This window comes from Salvia splendens, chromosome 20 (genome assembly GCF_004379255.2).
Source record: "Salvia splendens isolate huo1 chromosome 20, SspV2, whole genome shotgun sequence".
Classification (NCBI taxonomy): domain Eukaryota; kingdom Viridiplantae; phylum Streptophyta; class Magnoliopsida; order Lamiales; family Lamiaceae; genus Salvia; species Salvia splendens.
Window position 1 is genome coordinate 26,892,928 of NC_056051.1, and position 27,978 is coordinate 26,920,905.

General features: G+C 39.6%; 6 protein-coding genes across 8 annotated transcripts; 2 read left to right on the forward strand and 4 right to left on the reverse strand.

Moving 5' to 3' along the window:
* Positions 1-487: 487 nt before the first annotated feature.
* On the reverse strand, positions 488-3,622 carry LOC121780586 (protein COFACTOR ASSEMBLY OF COMPLEX C SUBUNIT B CCB1, chloroplastic-like). Of its 2 annotated transcripts, none has more exons than XM_042178191.1 (5): positions 3,465-3,622; positions 1,848-2,175; positions 1,569-1,693; positions 876-1,028; positions 488-803 (listed from the first exon to the last, which is right to left on the reverse strand). In XM_042178191.1, the coding sequence occupies exons 2-5, from the start codon at positions 2,169-2,171 to the stop codon at positions 617-619; spliced, it is 789 nt and encodes a 262-aa protein (XP_042034125.1). In that variant the 5' UTR covers positions 2,172-2,175; positions 3,465-3,622; the 3' UTR covers positions 488-616. The 2 variants fall into 2 exon arrangements, with proteins under 2 accessions (XP_042034125.1, XP_042034124.1); XM_042178190.1 differs by having other exon boundaries at positions 1,848-2,182; positions 3,465-3,618.
* Positions 3,623-3,835: 213 nt separating this feature from the next.
* On the forward strand, positions 3,836-6,685 carry LOC121780587. Of its 2 annotated transcripts, XR_006046054.1 has the most exons (3): positions 3,836-4,195; positions 5,512-5,676; positions 6,554-6,685. XR_006046054.1 is itself a non-coding variant. In XM_042178192.1 (2 exons), exons 1-2 carry the CDS (start codon positions 3,940-3,942, stop codon positions 5,664-5,666), a joined length of 411 nt encoding a protein of 136 aa, XP_042034126.1. In that variant the 5' UTR covers positions 3,840-3,939; the 3' UTR covers positions 5,667-5,821. The 2 variants fall into 2 exon arrangements, 1 of the variants encoding a protein (XP_042034126.1); XM_042178192.1 differs by lacking the exon at positions 6,554-6,685 and having other exon boundaries at positions 3,840-4,195; positions 5,512-5,821.
* A 1,226-nt stretch (positions 6,686-7,911) lies between these two features.
* LOC121782918 (O-fucosyltransferase 38-like) lies at positions 7,912-12,269 on the reverse strand. Its single transcript, XM_042180922.1, has 11 exons — positions 11,930-12,269; positions 11,075-11,153; positions 10,907-10,974; positions 10,614-10,702; positions 10,322-10,499; positions 9,866-9,994; positions 9,422-9,558; positions 9,076-9,289; positions 8,795-8,979; positions 8,572-8,664; positions 7,912-8,379 (listed from the first exon to the last, which is right to left on the reverse strand). Exons 1-11 carry the CDS (start codon positions 12,119-12,121, stop codon positions 8,262-8,264), a joined length of 1,482 nt encoding a protein of 493 aa, XP_042036856.1. The 5' UTR covers positions 12,122-12,269; the 3' UTR covers positions 7,912-8,261.
* Positions 12,270-12,761: 492 nt separating this feature from the next.
* On the reverse strand, positions 12,762-13,821 carry LOC121781894 (protein PELPK1-like). Its single transcript, XM_042179588.1, has one exon. It carries the CDS (start codon positions 13,639-13,641, stop codon positions 13,015-13,017), a length of 627 nt encoding a protein of 208 aa, XP_042035522.1. The 5' UTR covers positions 13,642-13,821; the 3' UTR covers positions 12,762-13,014.
* Positions 13,822-14,883: 1,062 nt separating this feature from the next.
* LOC121782882 (probable pectinesterase/pectinesterase inhibitor 51) lies at positions 14,884-17,956 on the reverse strand. Its single transcript, XM_042180868.1, has 2 exons — positions 16,810-17,956; positions 14,884-15,869 (listed from the first exon to the last, which is right to left on the reverse strand). The coding sequence occupies exons 1-2, from the start codon at positions 17,816-17,818 to the stop codon at positions 15,181-15,183; spliced, it is 1,698 nt and encodes a 565-aa protein (XP_042036802.1). The 5' UTR covers positions 17,819-17,956; the 3' UTR covers positions 14,884-15,180.
* A 3,754-nt stretch (positions 17,957-21,710) lies between these two features.
* Positions 21,711-27,787, forward strand: LOC121782879 (endo-1,4-beta-xylanase 1-like). Its single transcript, XM_042180865.1, has 8 exons — positions 21,711-21,969; positions 22,091-22,156; positions 23,154-23,506; positions 23,588-23,747; positions 24,560-24,903; positions 25,029-25,206; positions 25,425-25,964; positions 26,502-27,787. The coding sequence occupies exons 1-8, from the start codon at positions 21,853-21,855 to the stop codon at positions 27,621-27,623; spliced, it is 2,880 nt and encodes a 959-aa protein (XP_042036799.1). The 5' UTR covers positions 21,711-21,852; the 3' UTR covers positions 27,624-27,787.
* Positions 27,788-27,978: the final 191 nt, after the last annotated feature.

Genomic DNA, 27,978 nt, shown 5'->3' on the forward strand with positions numbered 1-27,978 from the left:
ATTTTCAATTAATTATATGGGGATTGACCCGTAATCTTATGATTAAATATGTATTCCGTTTTATTCATAAAATTGAATCTTACGATTTAATTTTTAATAGATTATTATATGATAATTAGTCACGACAAACGAACGCCACCTAAGAGTATTATCTTTGTTCTTTTAGATATTTAATTAATATTAGTTTTACAAATCATATACTAAAACTTAAATCTCTATGAATTATGCATCGGTCGCCCAATAAAAATGCAATAAACCAACTTTATAAACAAATAATTATTGATGTTTAGTTTATTAATTTTATAAATAATAAAAAAACTAAACTCAGTTTATTCTTTTTGTTCGACTATTTGATGTTATGATTAGCCCCCAATCAAACCATACTAATTTCAAATATGTCGACTTTTATATAAGATCACGAGATGCTCGAGAGCAACGATAGTAATTTTGGGATGATTATCGCTAAAGCTCACGTTCAAAACCGTAATTTAGGGATAATTGCCGCTAAAATTCACGTCGAAAAAGCGTATTCTCTTGACTTCACTATATATATGACTCCACATACATTGCTTTGCTGCTTGAGGACTTAACACATCATTCACATTTTCCATTGATTTTATCTTTCAAAGAGGCCCTTCACATACACCATACCCTTCTCACTCAGCTGAAGCTCCTTTCTCATCTGCTCCACTTGCTGATCGTCGCCTTGGACGATGATCTCCGATAGGTTCTCGTCATCGCCCACCAATACTTTAACCTGGATCTGCTCCTTCCTAGACGCTTTCGTCCAATAATAAACTCCCCTGTTTCAATCACAACGTGTTAGCTTCCCTCGTGCGATCGAGTAGAAAACAGGAATATCATTACGGACTTACGCTAATGGACTCAATATGGTTAGCCAGAACCAGTTGTTTCCGATGTCTGGATAAGTTATTGTGAGAACAAGTGCTACACTGGCAAGACTTATACATGTACAGAAAGTGAGCAATGCTGCTTGACCTCGACTTGGCACCATCACCCCTTCGAATCTGAAAGAGATAAAAACGCGTGTGAGAGAGAGAGAGAGCGATATATCATCATAATCGGGCTACTGATCAACTTATAGGGATGGACAAGATTACAGTAGTTATTAACATCAGTAACAGAACACACAAATTAAGTAAAGACGTTGACGGGTGGAAGTAGAGTGCCAAAGGTCTCAGGTTTGAGTCCTTACCCATCCAAAAAAAAAAACAAGAAGTGCAGATTTTACAAAGGTCATAAACAATTACATGCGCGTAGAGAGGGAGGGATATGTAATTGCTGTAATCCCGTTCAACGTTCATGTCATGTAACCGAACTCAGCAAAACTAACTGATACTCAATAATATAGACATACATTTTCAACTATTTTCCCAATTTGGAAGCATAATTTTACTGTATTGTGATCACTGCATTGCAGCCTACTCATAATATAGACATATGTTTTCATCTATTTCCCCAATTTGGAACGACATGAGCTATCCAATCTGGCTGAACTACGAAAAGCAAGTACTCAACAACACAAAGCAGTGGTATTGATTGCTTACACAATTGTCTCTCCTCTATCTGACACTACAAAATTGTTGCGAGTAAAGAATGATAGTATTTCTCCTGCAACCTGATTAGGTGCCTTCTTTCCCTCCCCTTCTCCTACGAGTGTCTTCTTGACAACCTGATTCAGACATATATATGTAAAGATTCGACTTCATTAACCGAAATGGGAAGGAGCAACGAAAAAAGAGAGCAACGAAACAACACTAGTATTTCTTCAAACTCAGCCAATGCTAGTTTAAAAGCAGCAGTAATTGGAGCTAGAAGTACAGTACCTTGGATTTTACTGAACGTTTGATGAGGGACCAAAGACCGGGAACGGAGATGACAAAGAGACCCAGAGAAGTATAATAACTAGCCAGTGAGTAGCCAGTACTTTCTGCAAGCAGAAAGAGAGACTGTGTATGCTGAGGTAGATGCTCCACAAAATCTGAAGACGACAACAAAGTATCGCCCACAGAGGTAGATAGTTGAACTGCAAGGCTCCTCTGCTTTGTTGGCACTCGGACACTTCCAGGCCATGAGTGAATGTGCTGTTGGTCTTGGGTTGAAATTGTGCAACGATGAGAGAGAGGAGATATAAGTAGCTTCGTTGCCATTTATCTGATGACTTCAAGAATAATAAAAACTAATCAGTTTTGAGAACTTGTATGTTTAATCTACCTCTCAGTTACCATTCCACAAGTTCTCAAGTTTAATTTACTACAATGATCGTCATGTATCAAATCCATAACACACTTTTGACTTCAAACTGAACCAAAACCAGTTTATTTGAATCAGTGAAGTTGATAGAAATAAAAAATCTCAATCATCTTAACAAAACCAAATGATCAAAAAGCAAAACAAATAGGGGGATATGGCTACTAGTTAAACCTACTTCTATGATCATGTCACTCATCAAAAATTAAGAAACAGAGATGTTAGCTTGTTCATACAAGGTTGCAAAAAGCACAAAGAAAGTTTTGATCAACCGTAGCAATCGTATATTTGGATGAGCCCATTAGAGCATAATAAAGAAAAAACTAAAAAACATAATTCAATATGGCAATTCACATTTAACAAAAAGAAAATTCACATCCATATAAATGATGGAAACGGCAACTAAAACACATAAAAATGAAATCAAAGCTTGTAGGCAAACAGTAAACAAGAAAACTAAATTCACTTCTAATTGGGCTTCAGTGAGTGCATAGGTAATAAAAAACTGTTTCCTTCATTTCATACACATTAGATAAGAGGATCTGTGCTTAGCAGCTAACAAAGCTATAGACATCACAGCTAAAAGCACAAAGAACCTGAGTAAAGTCATGAATTTTTTTTTGGGTAAGAGTATCTAATAATGTGTAGAACTGTAAATGTACTCTCTTTAAAGGGTCGATTATAGAAACACGATGGGATAAACAAGAACTACAACAAATTAAATGAATTATAAAAAATGATGCAGCATAAGCACATAGAAGCTCCATGACTACACCTAGGGATGATGCCCACATCAAAAGCTACTCCACCTTCTTTCCAAATCCAATTAGTAATAAAGAGAATTAGAAAAAATCTTAATGTGCTGACTATGTGATGAATACACTTCTGTGAGATTGATTATGGTTCGAAGCTAGAAATATTGGGATTAGGGTTTTGGTTCCATCCAAAGATTCATTAATAAACTCATTTCAGATTATTCAGTTTGGGAATTAAACATAAAGAAGATATGCAAAACTTTCATATTATTGTTTCCAGAGCTAACTTATTGTAAGGATTTCAATTTCATCAGCATAATCCGAGGCCACAAACACATAATGCATTTTTCCTTAGGTAATCAGCTCACAACACTAGCACGACCGCAGCACTCTGCGACAACAAAAAGGAAAATTGTTAGAGGAAACGAAAGAACTCACAGCTTTAGACTTCGTGGAGGGGAAGGGAGCAGCGGCGGGTGGAGATGAGGCCCCTCGGCGAAGAAGAAAGCAGCGATGGATAAGGGGAAAGGAGCTACTGAAGATGAGATGAGTGGCGGTTATATGGGTTTCAACTAATTAAAAATCGGGCATTGATTAGAGGAAAACGGTTTCTAATATTAACCGTCGCTTAATCAAAATCCAAATCTAATCAATATTAAATTATTTCAAAAATTAAAATAAATAGTACTCCAACATTTTAAAATTTGTATAGGAGATGAGAATTTTACATCATGTGGAGTATATATATTGGATTTTATTAAATGATCGATTATATAATGTCGTACTTCTTTTGGATACAAAACAATACTGTACTTACCAATATATATTTATTTAAACATTTAATGGAATATTGTTTTTTCCAAATTGAGGATTGGAAGCAGTAATCTCTCAAATTTGCTATTCAACGAAGAAAATGGCTGCCCATATGTTATGCACCAGCTACTCATCCTTGTCGATCCATGGCGATAACAAATCTCCGCTGCCATCACCACACAACCTTGTAGAAAATGTTAGTCGGTATCCTTCACGGCGCGCCGCCGGGAAATTATCGGTGCAGTGCTCGAAAAATCAGCCCCAGATTTTGAGGACTTGCAAGCACTGCAAAATCCAGTTCGATCCTCTGCAAAACCATCCCCGCGCTTGTCGTTTTCATTCCGCTCATTTCGGAGGTATGCTCTCTCTCAATTGAACTGGATGCGTCTACTATTTGATTTCACTTTGATTGCTCAAATTCATATGATTTTCAGCTGCTTTATGCTTTTACATGAGTGTTACGGACTTGTGGTTCGTTTTTTGTTTTTATTTTCTGATTTAGGAATTGTCTGTTTCTCCTGATGACTTCACTTGAATTAAGTCGTGTAAAGCTGCACGATTATTGCTCTTTACAAAGGATTACTCTTTGATTTAACTTTGACTGCTCAGTTCGTATGATTTTTTCAGCTGATTTATGCTTTTACATGAGTGTTGTGGTCCGTTTTTGTTTTGTTTCATATAATTTACTCAATTGTTTGATTTCTCGATGATTTTGCTTGAATTTAACCATGTAAGGCTGCAATGTTATTTATGGAGGATATAAATTCGGATTCATTATTCAAGCAAAGGTAAGGTATTTCAGTTTAGGTTTCAAATTTGAGTGTACCTAAGGAAGAAGAGCACAGAAAGGGGTCAATGCCTTTCTGCCACAATCAGAACAAGATTGTGTATCACAACAAAAGCAAAGCTATATTTATCTTAAGGAAAGTGCATTATGCTGAATGATTAGCACAATAGCAGTCAAAAGTTTTAGCTTCTGAAAATTTGAGTCTTAGTTAAGGATAAGATGGTAAGTAAATGGTAAATTAGCTTGGACTATACTTGTCTATACGTCCTATATCTAGTGGTGTATCCATATTTTTTATTTGGGACACATTGCCATCTAGTTAGACCCTCAAGTGTTGCACGTGATAAACTCGAGTAGTGGTTGAGATAAATTTTTGAGTAGTGGTTGAGGTACACTTTTTGAGTAGTGATCGAGCTAGGCTTCCAAGGTTGCGTCTTTTGCTCTTATTCATATAAATGAAAACCAAAGTAACAGAGAAGAGCTAGTCTTAGAAGTAATTCATCAAACAGATTATGGGCATGAATGCAAATAACAAAAAAAAAACAAGTCTTGGAGCTCATTTTCAAGCTATTGATATACTATTACCTACAATCTTTGCTGATAACTTTTCTATGGAACGTAAAGCTGATAAATTTGCTCTACAACGGAAGTTCTTCACCGATAACTTCGTCTGAGTTCAATAGTGTTATAATTATAATACTATCAAAAATTTTGGGGGTGCAACTATACCCTCTTGTTCTCACTTGCCTACGCTGCTGATTCTAACTCTCAAGGTGAACGTCCCTTTATAGTCTCGGAGGTTTTGATGCAAGTCTGTTTCCTACCGTTATACTCTATGAGGCATTGATAATACCTGACATAGGATCAATCTATTTTTTTCCTTAGGAGAAACCAAGAGAAAGTTTGAGAGTGTATACAAGGGTGGCACCATGCATACCCCTGATTCAGGAAAGGTTTACCAATATTGGCACTGCTGTGGCTCTGAAGATCCCTTTGATCCCGGATGCACTGCGGCACCTCACTCTTCATATGACGACTGAATATGCAAAGGTCTGGATGCTAAATCTTGAGATATACTGTGATTTTTCTCATCCTGTATCTGCATTTACTTTAATATGTTCTTGTTACCTATACTCTCAAAATGTAAAGCATTTTCTTATATCAATAGAAACACGAATCATAGCCTTTTCATGTGGTTTCTTTTGCTACTGTTTGTGATCACTCTGCAGAGAGTTGTTAGCCAATTTTGTTTACTATTCGTACTCTCAATAGGATGTTTGTGACCATACATTTGACATGAAAAATGGGCTTTGTCGAATGGCAAGATACCTCATCATTCACATATGTATAGTTTCTCATCATTCGAATGGCTGCAAGCTCCAGCCTGAGAGCACAGCAGCAACACCATGCTTTTATGCACGGCTTCCGTTTTTCTCTTGTTTCTTAAGTTCTTTTTATTTCCTATTTTTTGCGAGTTGATTAGTCGTTGTTGTTCACTAAAAAGTGGGATTTAGCTAGCAAATATTATCAAGCACTGTAGTTTCTTGGTAATTACTGAGCATGTATTCATATCAACGAGCACAGACAACTGAGTTGCAGGAGTGAAAAATTTGGGGAGTTTACCAAGCAACATGGTGCTTGGTAACTTAACGAGCACTGACGTGCTTGGTGATTGTCATATGTACTGAATGTCTTGTGAAATAATCGAACTCTAGGAGCATCTTTTAGCTTTAGGTGATTTATCAGTCTTAGAAATAATTGCTTGGGAAATATCCTATTCCATCAACCAACAAGCAGAAGAAAAAAATAAGATAGGATCAGGTCAATATCGAAGATGTGGTAATTTATTAGGAAGCAAGATCTTAGCCGATGGGCTAATAAACCTGATCCCTATGATATACAGTCTGACCACCATTTATTACAATAGATTCGAGAGAGAGAGTTCAGTCGAAGAAGCGGGGGCAGGCACAGGGGCTCATCCGGCACATGGTGGGGAGAGAGCACATCATCCGCTGCATCTCCACCTGCTGCGGCATCTCCATCATCATCTCCTTCACAGCCCCGCACCGGCACTCTGAGCTCACCCGCCTCAGCTCTGCGCAGCACTTCTCCAAATGCTCCTCCTCCCCACCGCGGCGGCGGTCGTACGCGTCAGCATAGGGCCCACGCCTCATCTTGCTCTCGGCCCACTTCATGCAGCTCGTCATCGGCATCTGCTGCTCCACCTCGCGCTCGCACTCGTCGCCCCTGTAGCTGTAGGCTGAGGCGACGGCCGCAGTGGCAAAGAGGAGGATCAGAACTGCTAGCTTGGCCATTGTTTGGTTATGGATATATATGTGTGTGTGTGTGTAAGGAGATATATACTTGTGTGTGGTGGTGGAGTAAGTGGGTGTGGAGGGGAACGAATTTATAGAGGATTTGAGGGCTTTGCATGACCGGAACGTGGTGGCGATGAGGTGTTTGGGGCGGCGGAGGGGAGCTTCCACGTACAGGTAGTTCATGCATATGATGCCGATAGCCACCGTCGATTGAAAGCTACAGCTTCTTCATAATTTGGCGCATGTGGAATTTTGAAATAATTGTATGATAGTACTACTATAAATTTGGAATATTTTGGTTGATTATTTCAAAATTATGATGTGCTTTTTTATAAAATATTTAATTGTAATATGTTATTTGATATTATACAATCTCATTCCCACTTAGTGAAGCATTTCATATTCCGCGGGAAATTTTCTGAGTACTACCAAGCATGTAACACTCTGCAAAGTGCTCTGCATATTACGTGCTTGGGATGCCGTGTGGCGCACACTTGCATAATTGATGGTTCGTGTGCCGCACAATCTCACACGCCCACCGTGCTCGACTGGAAGTCATTTTTACCCTTTATCGATTAATTAAATGAGAGAAAACGTTTCTTTAATTATTTTATATTAAACCAGGCCTCTGGCTATTTAGCTATATAAATTACAATTTTTTTTACTTAAATTAGAAAAACGTTTTCTTTCATTTTTTAAATTTCAGCAATATTGTTTTCATTATCGATTTCGATTATGTATTCTTAAGATTCGAATTGTATTCTATTTTTTTTAAAAAAAATACTTTTAATAAAATTGTAGTTAATAATATAGTACTACTATGTTGACACAGCATGGGCCTTCTTGGGCAGATAAAATAATATAGGCCTATGATAAATTATCTGGAAATCAAACAAGTAGTATCCTAATCCTAGCGAAACATTACTAACAAATACAGTAATAATTCCTATAGAAGAAGTCGATCATATGGTAGATTTGTTAATTGAATACTACAATTATTCAAGTCTAAAAAATGTAAGAAGCTACAATAAAAAGTAAGAAGGATATTTATAGAAACAAAGAATTAGTATTACTATGAACTTAACGTTTCTCCCCCAATTACCCAAAAAATATGTTACTTTGCATCAGGTTAAAATTAATTCGTCTTAAATATAAAGTTTCTCTTTCTTCTCCATCTACTAAAACACCCCAAAAGCTCCATTTTTGCTCCATTTCTTCTCCGCCTGACCCCACCTCGCTCCACCGAGATCCGGCACTGACCAACCTCCCTGCTGGGGCGGTAGCTTGGCCTACACTGACTTCGTCGCAGCTTCCACCTTATGATTTGCATATGCATTCTGGATATGGATTTTGGTAAAAGGATTCCTCCAGCCGCAGTCGTACTCTGCCCTTGATTCCAGAATGGCTGCTTCCTCTCCTCCGAGGTCCACCGAACCTGCAAATGCCAAAAACAGACCTTGCAATCTCCAATTCTCAATTTGCTAAATGTGATTACCAGATGATATTGATGTGTGGAAAAGAGTTGCACAGTTCCATTCACGTCGAAACAGTCATTTTGGCATCATTCAACACCATAATGAGATGTGCAGCGGTTCAAGGAAAGTGGGCGTCATGCGCGATTAAATACCTTTGTCTATGCAATTGCATCACAGGGAGCGATAGAGACGACTCTTCAAGCTGCCCACCCTCCATTTGATCAAACAATTGAACTAGGCTTTTCCTGCACATTACCTTTGTTAAATGAAGGTAAATTCCAGACTTTATGCAATTGCAAAACTTCTTTTACTCATTGATACAACTGCCCGAACCATCAAGTAGTAAATAAACTGAGAATTAGCAGCCGCCAATACCTGTCCGGAGTGATTGTTTTGCGATGTCCTAAGAATCGGCGATGGCCTTCTACAGCTCTTGCCATGTTACCCGAGTGGGAAGGGACGAAAATGTCACTTTCTATGGAGATTATGTAATCTAGGGCAGCAGTTTGTGATGCATGATTGGAAAAATCTTTCAGTTCTTTTGTGGTTGCGAGCATTTCCTGTACAAGTGGAAAAACTTAGCTGGCAGCCAGAAATAGCTTAATTTGCTTCGTTCTAGTTTTGAGTGACGAATCAATCCATAGTACGAAACTAACTTTGGAAACAATGTTAGGAAACCGGGAAGTGAGCTCCGAAAGGTGCGAGTCACCACCATATATTTCTCCAGCAGCAATATATATTAAGGTAGATGGTGGATAGCCAAGAGCTTTAAGAAATATCCCGACCTCCTTCGGAGTTAAAGGGCAGAGACCAGCATCTCTCTGTTCTGTGGGGTTAATGTTCTTCACTTTCCAGTGACTTGTTTTCTCTCTAGTGAAGGCAATTTAGCAAATGAAATCGTCATGTAAGCAGAGGAAGAACGAACATATACTGAAATAGAGACACATAATTCCTACATTTATATGCCTGTAAGTATGCATGATGAATCCAAAAGGTTTTCACCTCATTGTTCGGAGCTCCTCTGATTCTGCAGCAGTAAGACCATAAGTACATCCAGTAAAAGACAACATATCTTTCTCATATCTCAGATGAAGGGCAATGTATCTTTGAGCACGTGATCGCAGCCTCTCCACGAGCTTCTGTGGTGTCACCGTCATTTATGCTCAGACCCTAATATAAAGTAAAGTCCCATACAAGACCTCTTAAATGCAACAGCAGAAACATGAAATCTCATAACTGACATACATGTTTTTCAACTTTTTTTACAATATATTTACTGGTATGTAGCAGGGAAAAAATGAATTTTGACAGTTTTGATCTGATTACTTTCAGTAGAAGCGAGTTGATATTTCCACTTAAAGGATGAATAACCTTGTAGTGATAATTGCATCCTCTATGTCCATATACAAGGGTACGAATTAAGAAAACCAAGATTATGATTTTTACCTTTCCTAGACTTTCAATAGATGGAGAAAAACGAAGAGCGTGATACAAAGCACGGCATCTCAATCTCTGAATGTCAAGGGGCAGATCATTGTTTGCAAGTCTAGAATCTGATTTTGCAACATGAATTATCTGTAGATAAGAAGCAATATGTCAATCAATGTTTTCTGGCTATAAGTTCTACAGAGCAAACATTGGAGCTAATTCAGTTCATTCAGCATGCAAATTATTTTCATTTTTTCTTAACACTGTTGTTTTATTGTTTGAGCTTTTGACTTCTGTTCCTAGCCTGTGTTTAGAGTCTACTCAAAATAATTCCTTCATAGTTTCACATTTGGAGTTCCATATTTTCCCAACTTGTGCCTTATTGCAGAGCCATTCGAATACAAATCAACAAATATTGGCCACGCCATCATATAATCAAGCATTTCAGTTTTTCTATTAAACAAAGTAACTTGCCTGATATTCCTTCCATAATGTAGTCATTTCTTCATAGTAGCCCAAACCACCCCATGAGGTGAAGTGTTTCCTAGCACGAGGTAGAGATTCTAATTCTTTAGGAAGCTTGTTCACAATCCTCACATCATTTTCCAAGGATTTGATGAAATGGGCTTCGTCGAATATATTAGAGAATGTACTGTACATCAACAACATGAAAATTAAGCCAAATGTCAACTATGCCCATGAGCATAGCTCTCATAAGTAGAGATATCAGGAATAGAACCATTTGTGACATGATGTAAATTAAAACCTGCTATCCTGCCAGAATGAACTCTTGTCAAGTTGAGGAATCACTAGTGTAGCATTCATAATGCGTGCCACAGCCACCATATCAGCTATCTACAAGCATGACATTATTGACAAACGAATCTCTAAAAAGTCAGATTATCTGACTATAACAGCAACATAGAAGTCACTCAGAATTCAAAATTTTAAAAATGAACAAAATAAAACCTACTTTGACCTACTGCTAGCAGCAACCAGCACAGAAAGTGACAGCATGTATGCCTACCAAACAAACGAGAGAATTGAAAAAATCCTCACCCCAGTGCGCATTTGATTTAGTCCTCCATTACTTTTTACAGTTATGTAGTGATCTGAGACTGGAGTAGCTGCGCATGACAAGGGACGTAGATGAGGGGAAACAGAAGCAAACTCACATCTAAGTAAAGCAAGTATGAATAATGCTCATTAGCCCACACAGATAATTACCTCTATATCTACTTGTTCGCTTGACACACTGCCGCAAACCAAGACCAGAAGGAGTTTTCCAAAGTTGATCGTCTAATAACTGCAGAATATGACCAAATATGTGGATCATCATGTGGTATATAAGACCTCATCATGTAATATCTGAACTTTCAACGAGTTCAAATTTCAGTAATATCTGGGCTTATGTATGCCATGTTGTAGAATCAGATCAAAAGCAGCTAATAGCATCGCATTTTAGATCACTCACTCGTCCACCTTTTACCACATTAACTACACATGGATTTCTACCAAACTGTTAACTCATCGTCATTAAACAAAAAACGTAGTAGACTACCATTTCAAACATGCCCATTGCCACAACAACACTTTATTATTAATATTCAGTTTAGAATACGATGTAGTATCCCTAGCCTATCCCATACACTATTACCATGCCGAAACCAAAGATCGCCTTAAATGTTTACTTATAATTCTTACTTCTGTAGCAGCTAAATGACAATATATACTTTCAATTTAAACGGATTATCTAGCTATCACATTTGAGTATTTTGCTCATGATCTCTACTTGTAGTAAAGCTTTCAAATCCACCTTCATCCTTCATACAGAAGCTGCCTAAATCTTCTAAATGGAAACAAACATTTGCTTCACATAAACTCTCAAAATCCAAAATCCAAAATCCAACGTACTAAGGCTCCAGCTACAGAACTCATGACCTAGAGAGTAGAGACTAACATCAAACACCTCACATACAACAACATTTGCTAAATCCACATAATCGGGAAGAAATCCATGGCAAAAACCAATTAAAAATATTACTGAAATAAACCTCAATAACATCGAAAAGCATCCCAAACCTTGTTGATTTTGGGCTTCTCAACTCTCAGAAGCGGCACCTTATTGTCTTCTTGCAACACGTCGCTGCTGTAGAGCAGGAAAGTGAAGATTGAGAGTGAAAAAATGAGGATCACGTACAAAGTGATTGAGAAAAAGGAGGATTTTCTGTGTCTGGATAAGGGAAGGTGACGACGCCCTCGCCGATTAACCATTATTCGCACTCATCGGTAGATCTCTGCTTCAATTGCTACTGACACTGATTCGATCATAACTCGGTTTCCAGATTTCGGTGTTTTTGTCTTTGAATGTCAATTCTGCGTTTGGAGGTTCATGTGAACCGAAAACAGAGAAACCTTTTTCATTTTTCACATAACTTTTTTTTGAAATACTATATCAATAATTCTTTATTTAATCGTGGACTCGTGGTCACATTAATTGGAATGAAGCGACCACAAATTAACTATGCGAAATGTTAAGAAAATTCACTACAACTTTTTACGCTTTTTCTATATATATAGGTGTTGATTTCATAATAATTTCGCGCATTTTTGTTTTCTTTTGTTATTTTTGCTTTTTTAATATTTTGCATTTAAAAAAAAACTATTTACGTACATTATTATTGGTACAATTCAATACATATTCTTTTAAGAAAATTAATACTCCATCTATTCTATAATAGTAGAGTCATTTATCATTTTAACAAAAATCAACACATTTCTTCTCACTATATTATTTTCTTCTCTTTACTTTCCCTCTCTCATAAACCATGGTACTAGTACTTAGCATTCAGAATTTTGTTGCTTAATTGAAACATTTGAAAGTGACGTGAGAAGACAAGAAAAAATTGAAACATATAACTGTAAACCTCAATCAATCATGAAAATACATTAACAAAGAATTACAAACTGTAAACACCAAAAACATACAAGCTAGCTTCCAAAACATATAAACAATAATAAGACCATACACCAACGAGTTTATAAATCGGTCACTCTAGAATTATCCATCCTTCCACAATATGGACAATATCAGAAACATGATTCCTGAAGGCATGTCCTACGACGATGCTAATCAACCGGATTTGGTTTCTTCTTGCAAAGTTGGTTTAGGCGGGTATCTTTGGAAGTTCAGGCAACTTTGGCATTTCTGGCTTAGGTAGAGCTGGTAACTCAGGCTTAGGCAGAGTTGGGACCTCGGGTTTTGGCACTGTTGGAAGTTCAGGCTTAGGCAGAGTCGGCAATTCTGGGAGCTTTGGTAGCTCTGGCACCGCGGGTTTTGGCAATTCTTGCATTTGAGGCTTTGGTATCTCAGGTAGAGTAGGCTTTGGCGATTCTGCCTTTTCTAGTGTTGGCTTAGGCAATGTCGGTAGTGATGGAAGCTCGGGCTTAGGCAAAGTTGGAAACTCAAATTTTGGTAGTGTTGGAAGCTCAGGCTTTGGTAGAGTCGGGATCTCAGGTTTTGGTAGTGTTGGAACCTCGGGCTTAGGCAAAGTCGGCACCTCAGATTTTGGCATTGTTGGAACCTCAGGTTTTGGCAGTGTTGGAATCTCAAGCTTAGGCAACGATGGCAGCTCAGGCTTGGGTAGTGGAGTTAGCTCTGGCTTCGGTATAGATGGGATTTCGGGCTTGGGAACAAGCGACTCGAGCAGGCGACGTGCCTCTGCATGGTTAGTTATGGATGCCAGAGCGATGAGCAAGAAGAGGTAAAGGGAATGGTGGCCATGAAATGCCATGTTTGGGGAGGAAATAGTTGAATCAAGAAGGTTTTTATGTTCAAGTGATCTTCAATATCTTGGATGAGTTATGAAGTTTGGGTTGCATTGAGGGTTTAAATAGGCTTTGTATGAGGTGGGAGATCGAGTTAGTTCAACTTCTTGATGCATTTCTCTCTCTTAAACTCATCTATGTGGTTATGAAAATACAATTCAATAATAGTAGGTTAGGTCACCACTCTCTAAGTTAAACCACATGAATCAATTGGCTTGGAAATTATTTGAGTCTGCAGCAATAATTTAATGTTGTACTTGTTTAAATCTTGAATTTGTTGCTTATGTGATGTGTAACTTCCCAATTTAAAATTGTTTAAAAGTCATCACTATATTAGGTCGTTTCGTTATGGTAATCTGTAGACAAATGACTTCACCAATTCGCAGACTTTGTTAAGGCAATCCAATTATAATCTTAACTAATTTGTAGCTAAAAAGGGAAAAATATGTGCTAATTTTATAGTATTGTCTTTGAGTTAAACTTAATTAATTTATAATGCATTTTCTATTTTTTATTATGTATTTTTCCAACTTTTAACTATTATGTCAACTATGTATTTATCGGGTTTCAATAATGTTTAAATTTAGAATTTTATTTATGTGATTTTTTAATTTTAATTAATTACATATTTTTAATTTAATTTAATTAGACTATAGTATAAATTAAATAAAATAAGAAATGAATAAAAATTTAAGATTGAGGATTATAAATAGTACTCTACTCGTGATGAAAGGTGAGTTGTTGTTTGTTGAGTTACGCATGAAATAAAATTTATTGTTGCCGTATTGGGCACAAATAAAATTTACTGCTTTCGGCCGCCGAGCTTCCGGAGGCTTCCCCGGGGAAGCTCGGCACTAGGCCAGCCCGCCTGGGATGACTTGTCATCGTGTGTGGGGACGGCTAGTGCGACTAAGGGACGTTGCAGGAGGCGGTTGTTGTGACGCCGGATAATTCAGAACTTATCCAAGATGATGAATGAATCCATTACTTTTGGCATCCACATACATGTATATCAATTGGTACATGAATACTGCAACCAAGTTGTTTATTTTTTATTTTTTATAAATGAATTCTAAAGACCGCGCCACGTAAGACTCAAACCCGAATCTTTGGCTTCAGGCATTTGCTTGGCTAACTCACACACACACAACCAAGTATTTTCTCCATGTGTTTTCACTACACAACGCACATATCATCAATCACGAATCTAGATCTCTACTTTTTTGCTCAGTATCATTAGATGATAAGATGGTTCAACGAGGGTCCCAGATGGAAATAGTCTAACCGAGGAGTATTACCAATATTAGACTTGGTCTTTAGCCCAACTAAGCTCAACTTAGGTATGCTTAAGCAAATTCTTTTTCCTAATCAAGTTTAGTTAAACCATAACTAAAATCATGGTAATTTCTCTAATTACATTTGTCACTCAATCTTCCTCTCTTCACAATGTATAAGCATAAGTTGCATCATAACGATACCTGCAACTACAGTAGGAGAGGTCGATTTCACGGCAACAACGCAGGGATCCATTCATTCCCTTGGATGAAATTCCCCACAGAAAACGAACCCGCATGCTCGGCCGGAATCTGGCTGCTCCAGCTCACTCGCTTCGCCGTATCCGACCCGGGTCCCCGGTTTTCGAATTCACCATAATACAAGGTCTTGAGAGCGAAGTCGCCACTCCAAGGCAAAAATCCATCCGGCATGATGAGAGCCTCGAGCGTGCAATGGATGAAAACAGTCCTCGAGTACTCTTTCCACGGCCTGCCAAGGTAGTTCTTGTGCACCTTGGGCTTGCTGTGGTACAGCGCCATGTACGCGTCTGTACCATTGATCACACAGTCTTGGAAGACGAAACCCGTTGATTGAGCGGGGTCTATCCTTCCATGGGCCGTCACGGCATTGTTCTCGCCCTTCTCTGGGTTCAACTGGCGAGGAGCGACAAGGATGAGGCAGTCTTGGAAGAACGAAGCCGAGTTTCCAAATATGAAGTCGACATTGCCCTGGATGCGGCACGACTTGTAGTACTGACGTAGGCTGTGCGCGTAGAGGGTGTCTTGATTGCCGAGGAATTCACAGTTTTCCACTACAGAGAGGTCGCTGCCGGATCGGAAAGCTACTGCTTGATGAGCATCCGGGCCTGCCGTGTTCTGGATGGTGAGACCAGTCGCCATAAATCCGTCACCAACAACAGCTGTATGAACCCAAAAAACGTGTTAGAAGACAAACAACTCAAACGGTCAAACCCACTGCCAAACTTCCACAGTTAATGTCATCTTCGATTCTTCATACATCTAAAACCAGATAACTACAGATGAATAACGATTCCCTATTTATCGCCATGGCGACTCGAACTCACAACCCACATAGGAACTGATACGCAAAGTCTCCTCAAAATAAAGATACTGAAAAATCTACGAAATATGCAACAAAGATCAGTCTTTTAAACCCTATACCCATTTCATATACTTCATCTACGTCCAAACTTCAAACCCGATGCCAAATTTCCCCAGTTAATGTCATCTTTAAACAGCTAAAACCAGGTAACAACAGTTAGCCTTTAACCTTTCACCAGTTAATATGTATGGGAATTCCTCTAAACATGAAACTCCCCTCAAAGCAAAGATTCTGTATACTCCCTCAGTCTCAAGTTAATCAATTTGTGTTATTTGGAGACATTCCAAGCTAAATAAACCATTTTTGGGCAAAAAAAGAATTCTTTACTCTTTCTATTATTGTCTCTTTCACCTATCTATTTTATTTCTCTTAACTTTATTAAACATCACTTTCTTAAATTTCCACATAATCTTGAAATAGCTAAAACCAGATAACTACAAAGATACTCATACCACTCAGTCTCAGGTTAATCCATTCGTATAGTCTTTTTGTAATATTCCAAGCTAAACAAATCATTTCCTATTTGCCAAAAACCAACTCTTTCAATACTACTATTACTTTATGCAATATGCCAATAAAGATCAATCTTTTCTTCACCTATGCAATAAAGATCAATCTTTTCCTCCCCATTTCATATTCAATTCAAATCCCTCCGGCAATATGCAAACAAATCACGTGACGCGGCAAATATAAACACCACAAAACAACAATGAATAAACAAAACAAAACAAACTCACCAACTGTAGCTGAGTTGTATGTAGAAATGCCTTGCTTCCCAACGTTCAACGACCCGGAAATGACGGTTTTGCCGATCCCATCCCCCATGAAAACCACGTTCCTCTTCTCCAGCGGCACCCGCACAGTCTCCTCATACACCCCCGCCTTGATCCATATCACGAACCGGGACCCAGGCCCGGCATTATCCGGCGCAGCATCCACCGCCTTCTGCACACTTTCATACTCACACCCCTTCTTGCACACCGCCACATCCGCCTTCAAATCACGCGGTACGCCTCCGGCCGGGCCGGGCCCGCCCGGAGCTGGCGCGGGCTCCCAGAATCCGTCCCGCTCCGTCCTCGCCGGGCCCCACAGCCCGGTTTTATCACCAAAAACGTCGTAATTTAACACCATGGAGAGGGAATCGCTGCCGGAGGGGATCACGGAGGAGTGGAAAAACGCCATCGTTTTGTCGACGAGGGAGGTGTCGTTGGCGTATTTGAGCGTCGACCAGCAGTCGTATTGGTAGACGAGCGCGGCGCTGAGCCACGCGCGGGCGTCCTTGTTCCTCCCGTGTGGCAGGGCGTCGGTGGCGGCGAGATTGGTGCGGTGATCGGCGTAGCGGAGGAGGTCGAGGCAGGTTTTGGATGCGGCGGTGCGGTTGCTGCTGGACGCGGAGGAATCGAGGATCTGCTGGACCATTCCCCGGCCTAAATTGATATTCTGAGAGGAGAGTTTGAGAGCGGATTGGATTCCGTCAATGACGGTGGCGCCGGGGGGTAATTGGGGGAAGTAGGATTGACATTTTTGGGGATCGAGTGAGGCCTTGCAGAGGTCAGTGACAAGAATGTTGGTGGCGGAAATGTGGGGGTTTGGGTGGAGGCGGGCGGAGAGGGAGGGGAGGAGGAGGAGGGAGAGGAGGGCGAAGGAGATTAGGGCGGCCATGGGAATGAGGAATAGGGAATTGAGATTGGGGAATTGGTTGTGCTTTGGATTTGGGGGGTGTTTTATAGGGCGTCTGAGCTGCATAATTATGGAGATAGATTTGATTATTAATGAATGATTGGTTGAGATTAAGGATTTGATTGGTGGGATTTGGGAAGATGGAAATGGAGTCACGGGAGTGGAGTGGAGTGGACGGTGGGATAGAGGAGCACTACACGCATGGGAGGTATGGATGAACAAGAGAGAGAGAGAGAGAGTGGATTGTGGAATTTATTAGGCGTGTGTCTTGTGAGTGATGGAATGTGGGATTTTGTCGCTTTCGCAGATCTGCTGTTTACTTCACTGTTCATCGGGAGAAAAGAGACCTGGAAGGTGCCGTGTCGCCGGTGCGGCGCAGAGGTAGCCAATTTTTCTGTTTTAAAGAAATTTTTTTTAAACTCTATAAATATTATGGAATTATTTTGTGTATTAATATTAATGGGAATAGTTGTGTTAATTATGTGAATAATTTTGTGCATTATGAGAATAATTTCTTAGTTAATAATTATTCCATGCATAAATATATTTTAAATTATTAATAGATAATGATTGGAAAAAAAATTGATTTATTATTATTTGTATTATATTATTATTATATACTTTTTGAAATAAGTAGGGTAAATTCTTGTGAGATGCGTGAGGAGGGGTGTGGGAGAGATGCCCAAATTTAGGAGTTGTTGCCTAACACAGAAATGAGGAGAATGATGATATTTGTAAAAATAGTGATTCTCATTGTGTGCGAATAATACTTTTTAAATTTTAATTTAGTTTGATCTTTTAAATTCGACCTTCCAACTATCTTTATATTTAAGTTAAGAATTAATTATTTTTTATCACTTTAAAATTTTTGTATTAATTGCATTCAATTATAATATAGTAACTTTTAAATTTTATATTTTTACATCAATTACATTCCATTACACATGCTTGATATCAATATTGCCTTTAATTTGCAATAATTAAACATGTTATCTGAACCAAATGATTTTTACATTTCCTAGTTGTTCCTCTCTGTCTAAATAAATACTATACCAAATACTACCAAATATCAAAACTATCAATATTTACAAGTGTCAAATTTGAAATAGTCTTAAATTGTTAATTTCAAATTTCGATGTACCTGGCTATTAGATCCTCCTTGTCTGTAGTCATGGGCCTCGTAATCTTGTACTAGCATGTTCAATTCTTCCATATGGAAGGTTTGATGGCCCAACGCCAATGAATTGATTGTACTCGTCAATATTTTTTTTATTGATTATAACAAAATTGAAAAGTTTCACAAATATTTAAAATTAACTATACAATCTTTAGCGATTTTATCAAATTTATCCCAGATTTTGAAATTCATTAATTTTTTTTATCTCTAACCTTTAATAATTGCTTTAATTTATGTTTTCCCACCTTAGCAAAATATATCTCAATATTTTCAATTTTTATTGTCGCTCTAAGAGCATCCGCACCGGCGGACGTCAGACCGGCGTGCCGGACGTCCGCCATTAGGCGAGCGACCCGCGGACGCGGACGTCGCTTGCGGAGACCGGACGACGTCCGTCGTGACGTCCGCCATTGCGGGTTCCCGACGGACGTCCTGATTTTTTTTTAAAACTCTATATATACAGCTCGTTGAACTTCATTTCATTCGCACCACTTGTTTTAACGAGTTTCTCTCTCTATACTTTCATTTCTTTTGAAGATAAATGGAGCACCACGATAGTGATTCCCCCGCCACGAGTGAGTCACAAACGCCGACGATTCCCGTTAGAGTTGAGGGAAACGCTGGCGGAAGTGCACCGATGTCCGGGATGATGCCCGGAATGACGCCGATGATGCCCTGACCCCAAATGGCGGGGATGATGCAGGGGTACTACAATATGTACCCCTTGGTGTGCAGGGATGGGTGGGATGATGCCCCAAATGCCTGGGTGAGTGCCGCGATGACAGGGATGATGCCCCAAATGCCCGGGATGATGCCCCAAATGCCTGGGATGATGATGCAAGGGATGATGCAGAGCATGCATGCCGTTGCGGGGGGAGCAGACAGGGGGTCCCCCAATCACCTGGGGACAATGTCTATCGCCCCTACATGGATTTATTGTCGAGTGATTACCCCCAGAGTACTCCTCTGGAGACTCAGTTCGCCGGCATCGAGACTTTCTCTTTTGAGGAGTTGGGACTATCTCCGGTCAAGGAGTCTTCTACTGAGATGCAACCGGCGGCAGGGAGGACGCGGAAGTAGGGGAGAGGGAAGGGCAAGGGCAAGGGAACGAGGGTGGGGCGAGGGCCGAGGGGGTGGGGGAGGAAGCCGACGGGAGAAAGAGGACCATTTGGAGCATAGGGGAGTGGGTCGCGCTGGCGAAGGCCTGGGTCGGTGTAGTCGAGGATCCCTACGTCAGAGCTAACCATCATTTCGACAGAATGTGGTGGCGCATTAGCCAAAGCTACCTCCAATTCAAACAGCCAGGTGGGAAGCCTCACGATGGAGAGCAATGCCGGAAACAGTGAGGGCAGCTGAGGAGGCAGCTCAGCCGATTTGCCGGCATCTACCAAAACAACCTTCGCACGGCATCAAGCGGCATGTCCGCCGATGATGTGAAGCTTCTGTCTCACCAGCAGTACCCCGACAGTGGATTGGGTTTCAGGGAGTTCAAATATTGGGAGGTCTATCTTGTGGTGCAGACTTCCGCCAAGTTTAATCCGGGCGAAGATCAATGCCTCCGGGGAGTACATCAGCAGTGCCGGTTCCCACGAACTCCCTGGCGTCAAGGCAGAGTTCCCGACCCCTCAATCGTCTTCCTGCCGCCGTCACCCAGTTGGGCAAAAGACCGCGATGCGGATGGCTAGGGGAAGTGCCAGCGAGTCCCACGAGGTCCAATCGGAATCTCCGTCCCTGGTCTCTCCCAAGCTCAACAATCTCGCCCGTGTGCAGCTAACGCAGAGCATGCTCGATACCATGGACAAGTGGTATGCAGCGACTGATCCCTTATACAAGATCATGTTGAAGGATGTCATCGACACTATGAGACGCGATTTGGGGATGACACCCCTGCCCGAGAGTGGCGTCGGGACTGGCGATGGGGACAACGGGACTGGCGGCGGGGATGATGAGGAGTTAGACGGGGGCAACATTTATTGAAGCTTGAGGTTTTTTTTAACTATGTATTTTTTTAATAATTATGTATATTTTTTGTTTTAAATAAAGTGGTTGCATTTTCTCCGTATTCGTGTCGAAATTTTAATTCCGTAAATTGTTTAATTTGGTGAATTTGTGAATTTTTATTATTATGGATGTCCGTCGGAATGTCCTCCTCTAACAGTATTTCACGGTGTGTTGGTTAATGACCTAGTATTATTTTTCTCTAAAAAATAAGTTGTATACAAGAATATAATTATTTTATTAAAAAAAATATCGGAAAATGTCTGATTAAATTGATACATGTCGAAAAGAATGCGGTATAATTAATAATTAAAAGACTATAAGTAAAATTGATAAATTCAGAGTTTGAGATAAAAATTAACACTAAAATAATTAAAACACCGTATAGATTCGACCATTAACCAATTTTTTAGTACTCCGTAGTATTTTTTTACGTGCTAAGATCACGCAATTTTATCTAACTAGCTTCAATGAAAAAAAAATGAAAGAATTCAATATACATGCATGCTTTAATATCAATGAATTTTTCCAATTTTCATTCATTTGAGTCAATTCCTTTTACTAATCTTCGCTAATAATATTAGAATAAATGGTTAGTGTGAACTTTTAACCAAAGCAAATGGCACTAAAAGCCACTAGGTTTTGGATAATTAAAGCAAAATCTAGAACAAACTTGTGTAAAAAGCAAGATGAATATTGGTAAAAATAAGAAGTCTCAACGCAAAGAAAGGTATAAGTGATCAACCAATTTAATTATATCGAAGTAGACCAGTCCCTCTCCTCACCTCTTCCACTTCAAGCATCCATTTTCCTCAGTCTGTAAGCCAAAGAAATCTCCCAATTTGAAAAAAAAATCATCATCCAACTCCATTTCAATTATGTTGCTGGGATTGCAAATGCAGGAAAGCAACTCTTGATTATTTATATGATTTTTGGTTGGTTGAATATGATCCAACACTTGGAAATCATCTATATAATGTCCTCGTTCTTGAAATGTTGCTTCACAAATCACAACGCAAAGAAGAAAACCCCACGGTTAAAGGTGAGAGTGATGAAGCATAATTAATCTTGATTTTTCATTATATACTACTAACATTTTATGTTTTTTATTTGAGTTCATTGGTGTTTGAGTTGAAGTGATTGTGTTTAGTTTTTTGGTGTAGAAATCAGAAGAGATTATGGAGAGGCAGCATGCAAGCAATGAAAATGAAGAGATTCTTGAAAATGAGGTGACTGTGGTTTCATGTTTTTGCAAAATATGAATAGTTGGAAACTGGAGTTTTAATTATTATTATTTTTTTCAAATTTCTTAATTGTTTGAGGTGATTTGGTTCACTTAGAGTGTAAAATGACTCTTCGAAACTACTCCCTCCGCCCCAACTTAGGCCATGCGCAGCTGTGTGTAAATGCACTTGTAAGAGCACGCCACTTATTGTCCGGTCAGAGTCTGTAATGCAGCATTATTTAATTCTTTTAATAATCCTAAAAACCTAATTAATTATACCTGATTTTCAAATATAAATACATCAAATTTTCAAATATCACTTTTTTAAATGTAAAACTATATTATTTTTTTATTATGAAATTTTCGTTGTTTTAATGAATTTTAGTATTTTTTTTTAAATTCTGAAATATTTGACTGGAATCTAAAATTGAAAGAATTAAAAAATGAGAAAGTGGGTGAATGATAAATTTCTTAGTGCACAAGACTTAATGTGGATAGTGCTCAAAAGCACGTGAAGAGTGTTATATATTCAAGAGTCATTATGCTCTAAGTAGAAAAACATTAGCAGAACGCGAATTCTACTTTTATTACTCCCTCCGTTTCTTCATAGTTGAGCCATTTTTCCATTTCGGGAAGTTTCTTCATAGTTGAGTTATTTCCATATATAGTACAGTAATTATTTTATCTTTCTTACTTTACTCTCTCTTAATTTTTTCTCTCTACTTTATTTACTTTCTACTTTATTCTCTCCACATTTTTCTCTCTCTTACTTATTTTATCTATTTATTCAGCACACTCAATATCCCTTTCTTAAGCTCCGTGCCGAAAAGTTTCGCCTCAACTATGGTGAAACGGAGGGAGTATTAGTTTTGTAGTGAAACATGAATGAAATAAGTAAATGAATAATTGGCACACTTATCACAAAAAGCAAAAGTAGATTCAGACTTTTAAGTTGAGACGAACCAACCAATTGATCAATTTTTCTCGGATTTTTACGGCAGAAGCTGAATCATGAATCAGACAATCACTCCTACAAGCCTACTTCCAACATCATAATCAACCATGATTTTTCTGGAGGACTTCACCAATGGAACCCCAACTGCTGTGTTGCCTTCGTCACATCACAAGAAACCGGGGAATCCGCCAAACTAGCCGGCCGGTTCGCTGTCGTCTCGAACCGGAAAGAATGTTGGCAAGGCTTGGAGCAAGACATCACCAACCGAGTCTCTGCAGGCTATACTTACACCGTCTGTGCTTGGGTCGCGGTGTCGAGCCTGCATGGCGCCACGGACGTGCTGGCCACATTGAAGCTCGAGAGCGGAGACGACGAAGTTAGCTACAAGTTCATTGCAAAGTAATTGTGTTTGTTACCTTTCTTAGCTTTGGTTTATTGTTTCATGGTTCGGTTTTTTGAATTTTAGATTTTTTTATGCAGAGTTTCCGCTTCCTCGGAGCACTGGGAGAAGGTGGAAGGCACGTTTTCGCTGTTTACCATGCCTCGTCGCGTTATATTTTATCTTGAAGGGCCTTCGCCCGGCATTGATCTGCTTATAAGATCGGTAGTCGTCTCGGGTGACTCCTCCGCTAAGTGTGGTGTAAGTTGATTACTATTTTATGTGTTTCTTAGTTGTATGTTTATTGAGTGTTTCGAAATCGGACCTGGCCGGGCAGTTGGACCGGTTCGGCCGATTCGACAAGTTGTCTGATCCGATTCGGACATAAAAATCGCCAGATAATCAATTCATTAACCAATAAATAAATGTGAGGTGCTTTATTTAGCTACAGTACATGCACATATTCTGAAATTTAGCTATTCTTATATATGAAACGTCCAAAAAAAAATCCAAACAAGCTATTAATTCGCGTTTTCACTGATTTTTTTATTACATTTTGTCAATTTCATTAGTTAATATTTTAAAATCTTGATAAATGTGGGTGTGCATAAAAATAATATACAAAATCAATTATTACATTCAGAAACATGCGTCCAACTGCAAATAATTTTATCAAAATTCAAAAGTAATAAAGCACGAGCTCAAATTGATAAAATCATTCATGTCTGCAACTAAAATTGTAAAATCACGAGGCTATCTGATTTATATATAAAGTAATTAATTAATTTTAATTTTTTATTTTATTATATGTTATCATTTAATCAATTTTTATGTTTTTAAATACTATGTACGTATGTTATAATGACATTGATTGCAACTTTGCTATATCCAATACTTGCATGCGCACAGCGCGGCCACTAATTATCACGATATTTAATGTATTTACTAGCACAAATAGCTATTAATTTAAGTAATTAATTATGAATAAAAATAGACCTACATGTTTTTTCACACACTTGCACCCTTTTATATGTGATTTTTTTCTCACATGGTGCCTGTTTTACATGTCGTAGGATGAAAGAACAGACGGTGATGAGAACATCATACAGAATTCGACATTCGATAACGGCCTCAACAGCTGGTCCGGGCGAGGTTGCAAGATCGTGTTGCATGATTCGATGGCGGACGGGAAAGTTCTCCCGAAGACCGGAAAGTCCTTTGCATCAACCGAAAATCGTACGGACTCTTGGAACGGTATCCAGCAGGAGATAACAGGGAGAATTCAACGGAAGCTCGCCTACGAGGTCACTGCTTATGTTAGACTGACCGGCAGTACTAGTGTCGCCAACGCAGATGTCCGGGCCACGCTTTGGGTCCAGGCCGCGGATCAACGAGAACAGTACATAGGAATTGCACAGTAAGAAGACTAAAGTCCATTCTTGGTCCTAAACATTTGTCTAAAATAACTTTTTTGTCCTATTTATTATGATTGGTATCCAAAAATAGTCCAGACTTAATCATATATTGTGTTATTTAATTTAGTGTGCAAGCAACAGATAAAGATTGGGCGCAGTTGCATGGGAAATTTTTGATCAATGTGTCTCCGGCTAGAGTAGTTATCTTCGTCGAAGGACCACCTCCGGCTGCGGACATCCTCCTCGATAGTCTGGTCGTGAAGCACGCTCCCAAAGTCCCACCCGCGTCTCCACCGGTCATTGAGGTAGCCTTATAGTTATAAGAGTTGGGTGATACATCATACATTTATCTGTAACTGGCTACTGAGATATTCATGTGTGAGTTGTTTTAAGTAAATAAATGTGAAGTGTAAAGAGATCAATTTAAATACTAGTCCTATTAATTAAGTCAATTTTTTTTTATCGCTAATTGGTTTTTGGATGGAATCTCACTGAGGTTTGGTTGGTCTCTCGTAAACTGCAGAATCCTGGTTTTAATGTCAACATAATTGCCAACAACAATCTCAGTGATGGCACGAACGGGTTTTTCCCCCTCGGGAACTGCAACCTAAGCGTTGCAAGTGGCTCGCCACGTGTGATTCCCCCGATGGCCAGGGACAGCCTCGGGGCCCACGAGGCTCTAAGTGGGCGCTACATTCTTGTGACGAACCGGACCCAGACATGGATGGGGCCGGCTCAGATGATAACGGATAAGGTGAAATTGTATCTGACATATCAGGTGTCTGCGTGGGTTCGGGTGGGCAAGCAGGCGACCCGGCCTCAGAACATCAATGTCGCCTTTGGCGTGGACGGTCAATGGGTAAACGGTGGCCAAGTCGAGGCGGCTGATGGCGAGACGTGGCACGAAATGGGTGGATCATTCCGAGTTGAGAAGCAACCTACAAAGGTGATGGTTTATATTCAGGGTCCTGAGGCCGGTGTTGATTTGATGGTGGCCGGATTGCAAATTTTTCCGGTAGACAGACACCATCGATTCAAAACACTCAAAAACCACACAGATAAGGTTGGTTGCTCATGATTCTTAGATTTTTATATGTTTATTGGCTTATCCTGAAGCTCCAGAGTCAAAATATCAACAAGTGAGTTGTCTTATTATAAAATACTATGAAGTAAATATAGATAAATTAATTACTCACTTCTATCAAAAGTTAAAATTGTGATCGAACTTCACTAGGATTCAATTCTAATAACCATAAGTTTTGTTTGCTTAATACCTACAAAAAGAACAAAATTAGTTCTTCAATCTCATTTATTTTTTCATGACCCTATAAGCAACATATATTCAGCTTACAAAAGTAGTTCTACTATGATTATGTTATTTCCAACATATACTCTTTAAATTTTAAATTTTCTCAATTGTTTATATTTAATTATGATATTTTCGTAACAATGTTCACTCTATTATCATAAGCTTAGTTATCAAATATTTCATAACTTAAAACCTTGAAATTGCATATTTTCTCCATCTACACTTTGTTGATGTATTTACACATGATTTGTCTCAAATCGAAAATGTGAAGTAACTTAACGATCGATGCAGATACGCAAACGTGAAGTTACCTTAAAGTTGACATCGTCTGGTTCGACTCCGGTGGCCGGGGCCTTGGTGAAAGTCCGGCAAACACAGAACAGCTTCCCGTTCGGATCCTGCATCGGCCGGTACGAAATCGACAATGAGGACATCCTCAATTTCTTCACAAAAAACTTCAACTGGGCCGTGTTTGAAAACGAGTTAAAATGGTACTGGACCGAGCCACAAAAGGGCAACTTCAACTACAAAGACGCAGACACCTTACTAAACCTATGCACCAGCCACAACATGCAGCTCCGCGGCCACTGCATCTTCTGGGAGTCCGAGGGCGCCGTCCAGTCCTGGATCCGAGCCCTCAGCCAGACGGACATGAAGTCCGCGGTCGAAAGCCGCCTCCAAGACCTTTTGACTAGGTACAAGGGCAAGTTCAAGAACTACGACGTGAACAACGAGATGCTCCACAACTCGTTCTACCAGGATCACCTGGGGAAGGACATCAGGGCCGAGATGTTCAAAACTGCAAACAGTCTCGACCCGTCCGCCCTCCTCTTCGTGAACGATTACAGTGTCGAGGATGGGACGGATGCACGTTCCAGTCCTGAAAAGTACATACGCCACATCCTGGCCCTGCAGGGCCAGGGCGCCCCTGTTGGGGGCATAGGCATACAGGGCCACATAACTAGCCCCGTGGGGCCAGTTGTGTGCTCTGCCCTGGACAAACTGGGGACGCTGGGCCTCCCCATTTGGTTTACGGAGATCGACGTCACGTCAGACAACGAGCATGTCAGGGCGGACGATCTCGAGGTCATGATGCGCGAGGCCTTCGCGCACCCTGCGGTCGAGGGGGTGATGCTGTGGGGGTTCTGGGAGCTGTTTATGAGCCGGGATAGAGCGCACTTGGTGAACGCGGAGGGGGATCTCAACGAGGCTGGGAGGCGGTACCTCGCGCTTCGGAACGAGTGGACGACGCGGGCTCATGGCTATGTGAGTGATCAAGGGGAGTTTGTGTATAGAGGGTATCATGGGGCGTATGAGGTTGAAGTGGTGGATGTTCAATCCAAAGAGAAAGTGAACAAGAAGTTTGTGGTTGATCAAGGTGAGGAACCGGTTGTGATAGCAATCAATGTGTAGTCCTCGATTATTGACAACATTGGCAACTCTATTGGATTTGTGTGTGAAGTTGTCAATGATATATTGGTGTGTGTATGATATTTGATACAACTGATGCCTAAGTCTAATATATGAATTATATGCTAAAAAATTAAGCGTCATACAACGCTGTATTTCTTTGTCAATTTTGCTTCTTTCTCATTTGATACTACTTACTAAACACTATGCTAACAATTGAGGTTTAGGATTAATTTGTTAAGAATTTAGGTTGGAGTTTATACCTTTCTAGACCTTTTAGGTTACCTAAGATCGTGTAGTATATGTTCTTACTATATTGTTTGATATATTGTTTGATATTTAATGTGAATTATTGACT

Bases quoted from the DNA above. Each gene is read 5' to 3' on its own strand.
- LOC121782882 (XM_042180868.1), bottom strand. From the start codon at position 17,818: ATGCAGCTCAGACGCCCTATAAAACACCCCCCAAATCCAAAGCACAAC. The intron at 15,870-16,809 runs GTGAGTTTGTTT...GGGTTCATACAG, and splicing joins ATACAACTCAGCTACAGTTG to CTGTTGTTGGTGACGGATTT.
- LOC121780586 (XM_042178191.1), bottom strand. From the start codon at position 2,171: ATGGCAACGAAGCTACTTATATCTCCTCTCTCTCATCGTTGCACAATT. The intron at 1,694-1,847 runs GTACTGTACTTC...TGTCTGAATCAG, and splicing joins AACGTTCAGTAAAATCCAAG to GTTGTCAAGAAGACACTCGT. The intron at 1,029-1,568 runs GTAAGCAATCAA...TATCTCTTTCAG, and splicing joins GATAGAGGAGAGACAATTGT to ATTCGAAGGGGTGATGGTGC.
- LOC121781894 (XM_042179588.1), bottom strand. From the start codon at position 13,641: ATGGCATTTCATGGCCACCATTCCCTTTACCTCTTCTTGCTCATCGCT.
- LOC121782879 (XM_042180865.1), top strand. From the start codon at position 21,853: ATGATTTTTGGTTGGTTGAATATGATCCAACACTTGGAAATCATCTAT. The intron at 23,507-23,587 runs GTAATTGTGTTT...TTTTTTATGCAG, and splicing joins AGCTACAAGTTCATTGCAAA to AGTTTCCGCTTCCTCGGAGC. The intron at 25,207-25,424 runs GTAGCCTTATAG...CGTAAACTGCAG, and splicing joins CGTCTCCACCGGTCATTGAG to AATCCTGGTTTTAATGTCAA.
- LOC121782918 (XM_042180922.1), bottom strand. From the start codon at position 12,121: ATGGTTAATCGGCGAGGGCGTCGTCACCTTCCCTTATCCAGACACAGA. The intron at 8,980-9,075 runs GTTAGTTTCGTA...CCACTTGTACAG, and splicing joins TTCCTAACATTGTTTCCAAA to GAAATGCTCGCAACCACAAA. The intron at 8,665-8,794 runs GTATTGGCGGCT...GGTAATGTGCAG, and splicing joins AAAACAATCACTCCGGACAG to GAAAAGCCTAGTTCAATTGT.
- LOC121780587 (XM_042178192.1), top strand. From the start codon at position 3,940: ATGGCTGCCCATATGTTATGCACCAGCTACTCATCCTTGTCGATCCAT. The intron at 4,196-5,511 runs GTATGCTCTCTC...TTTTTTCCTTAG, and splicing joins TCATTCCGCTCATTTCGGAG to GAGAAACCAAGAGAAAGTTT.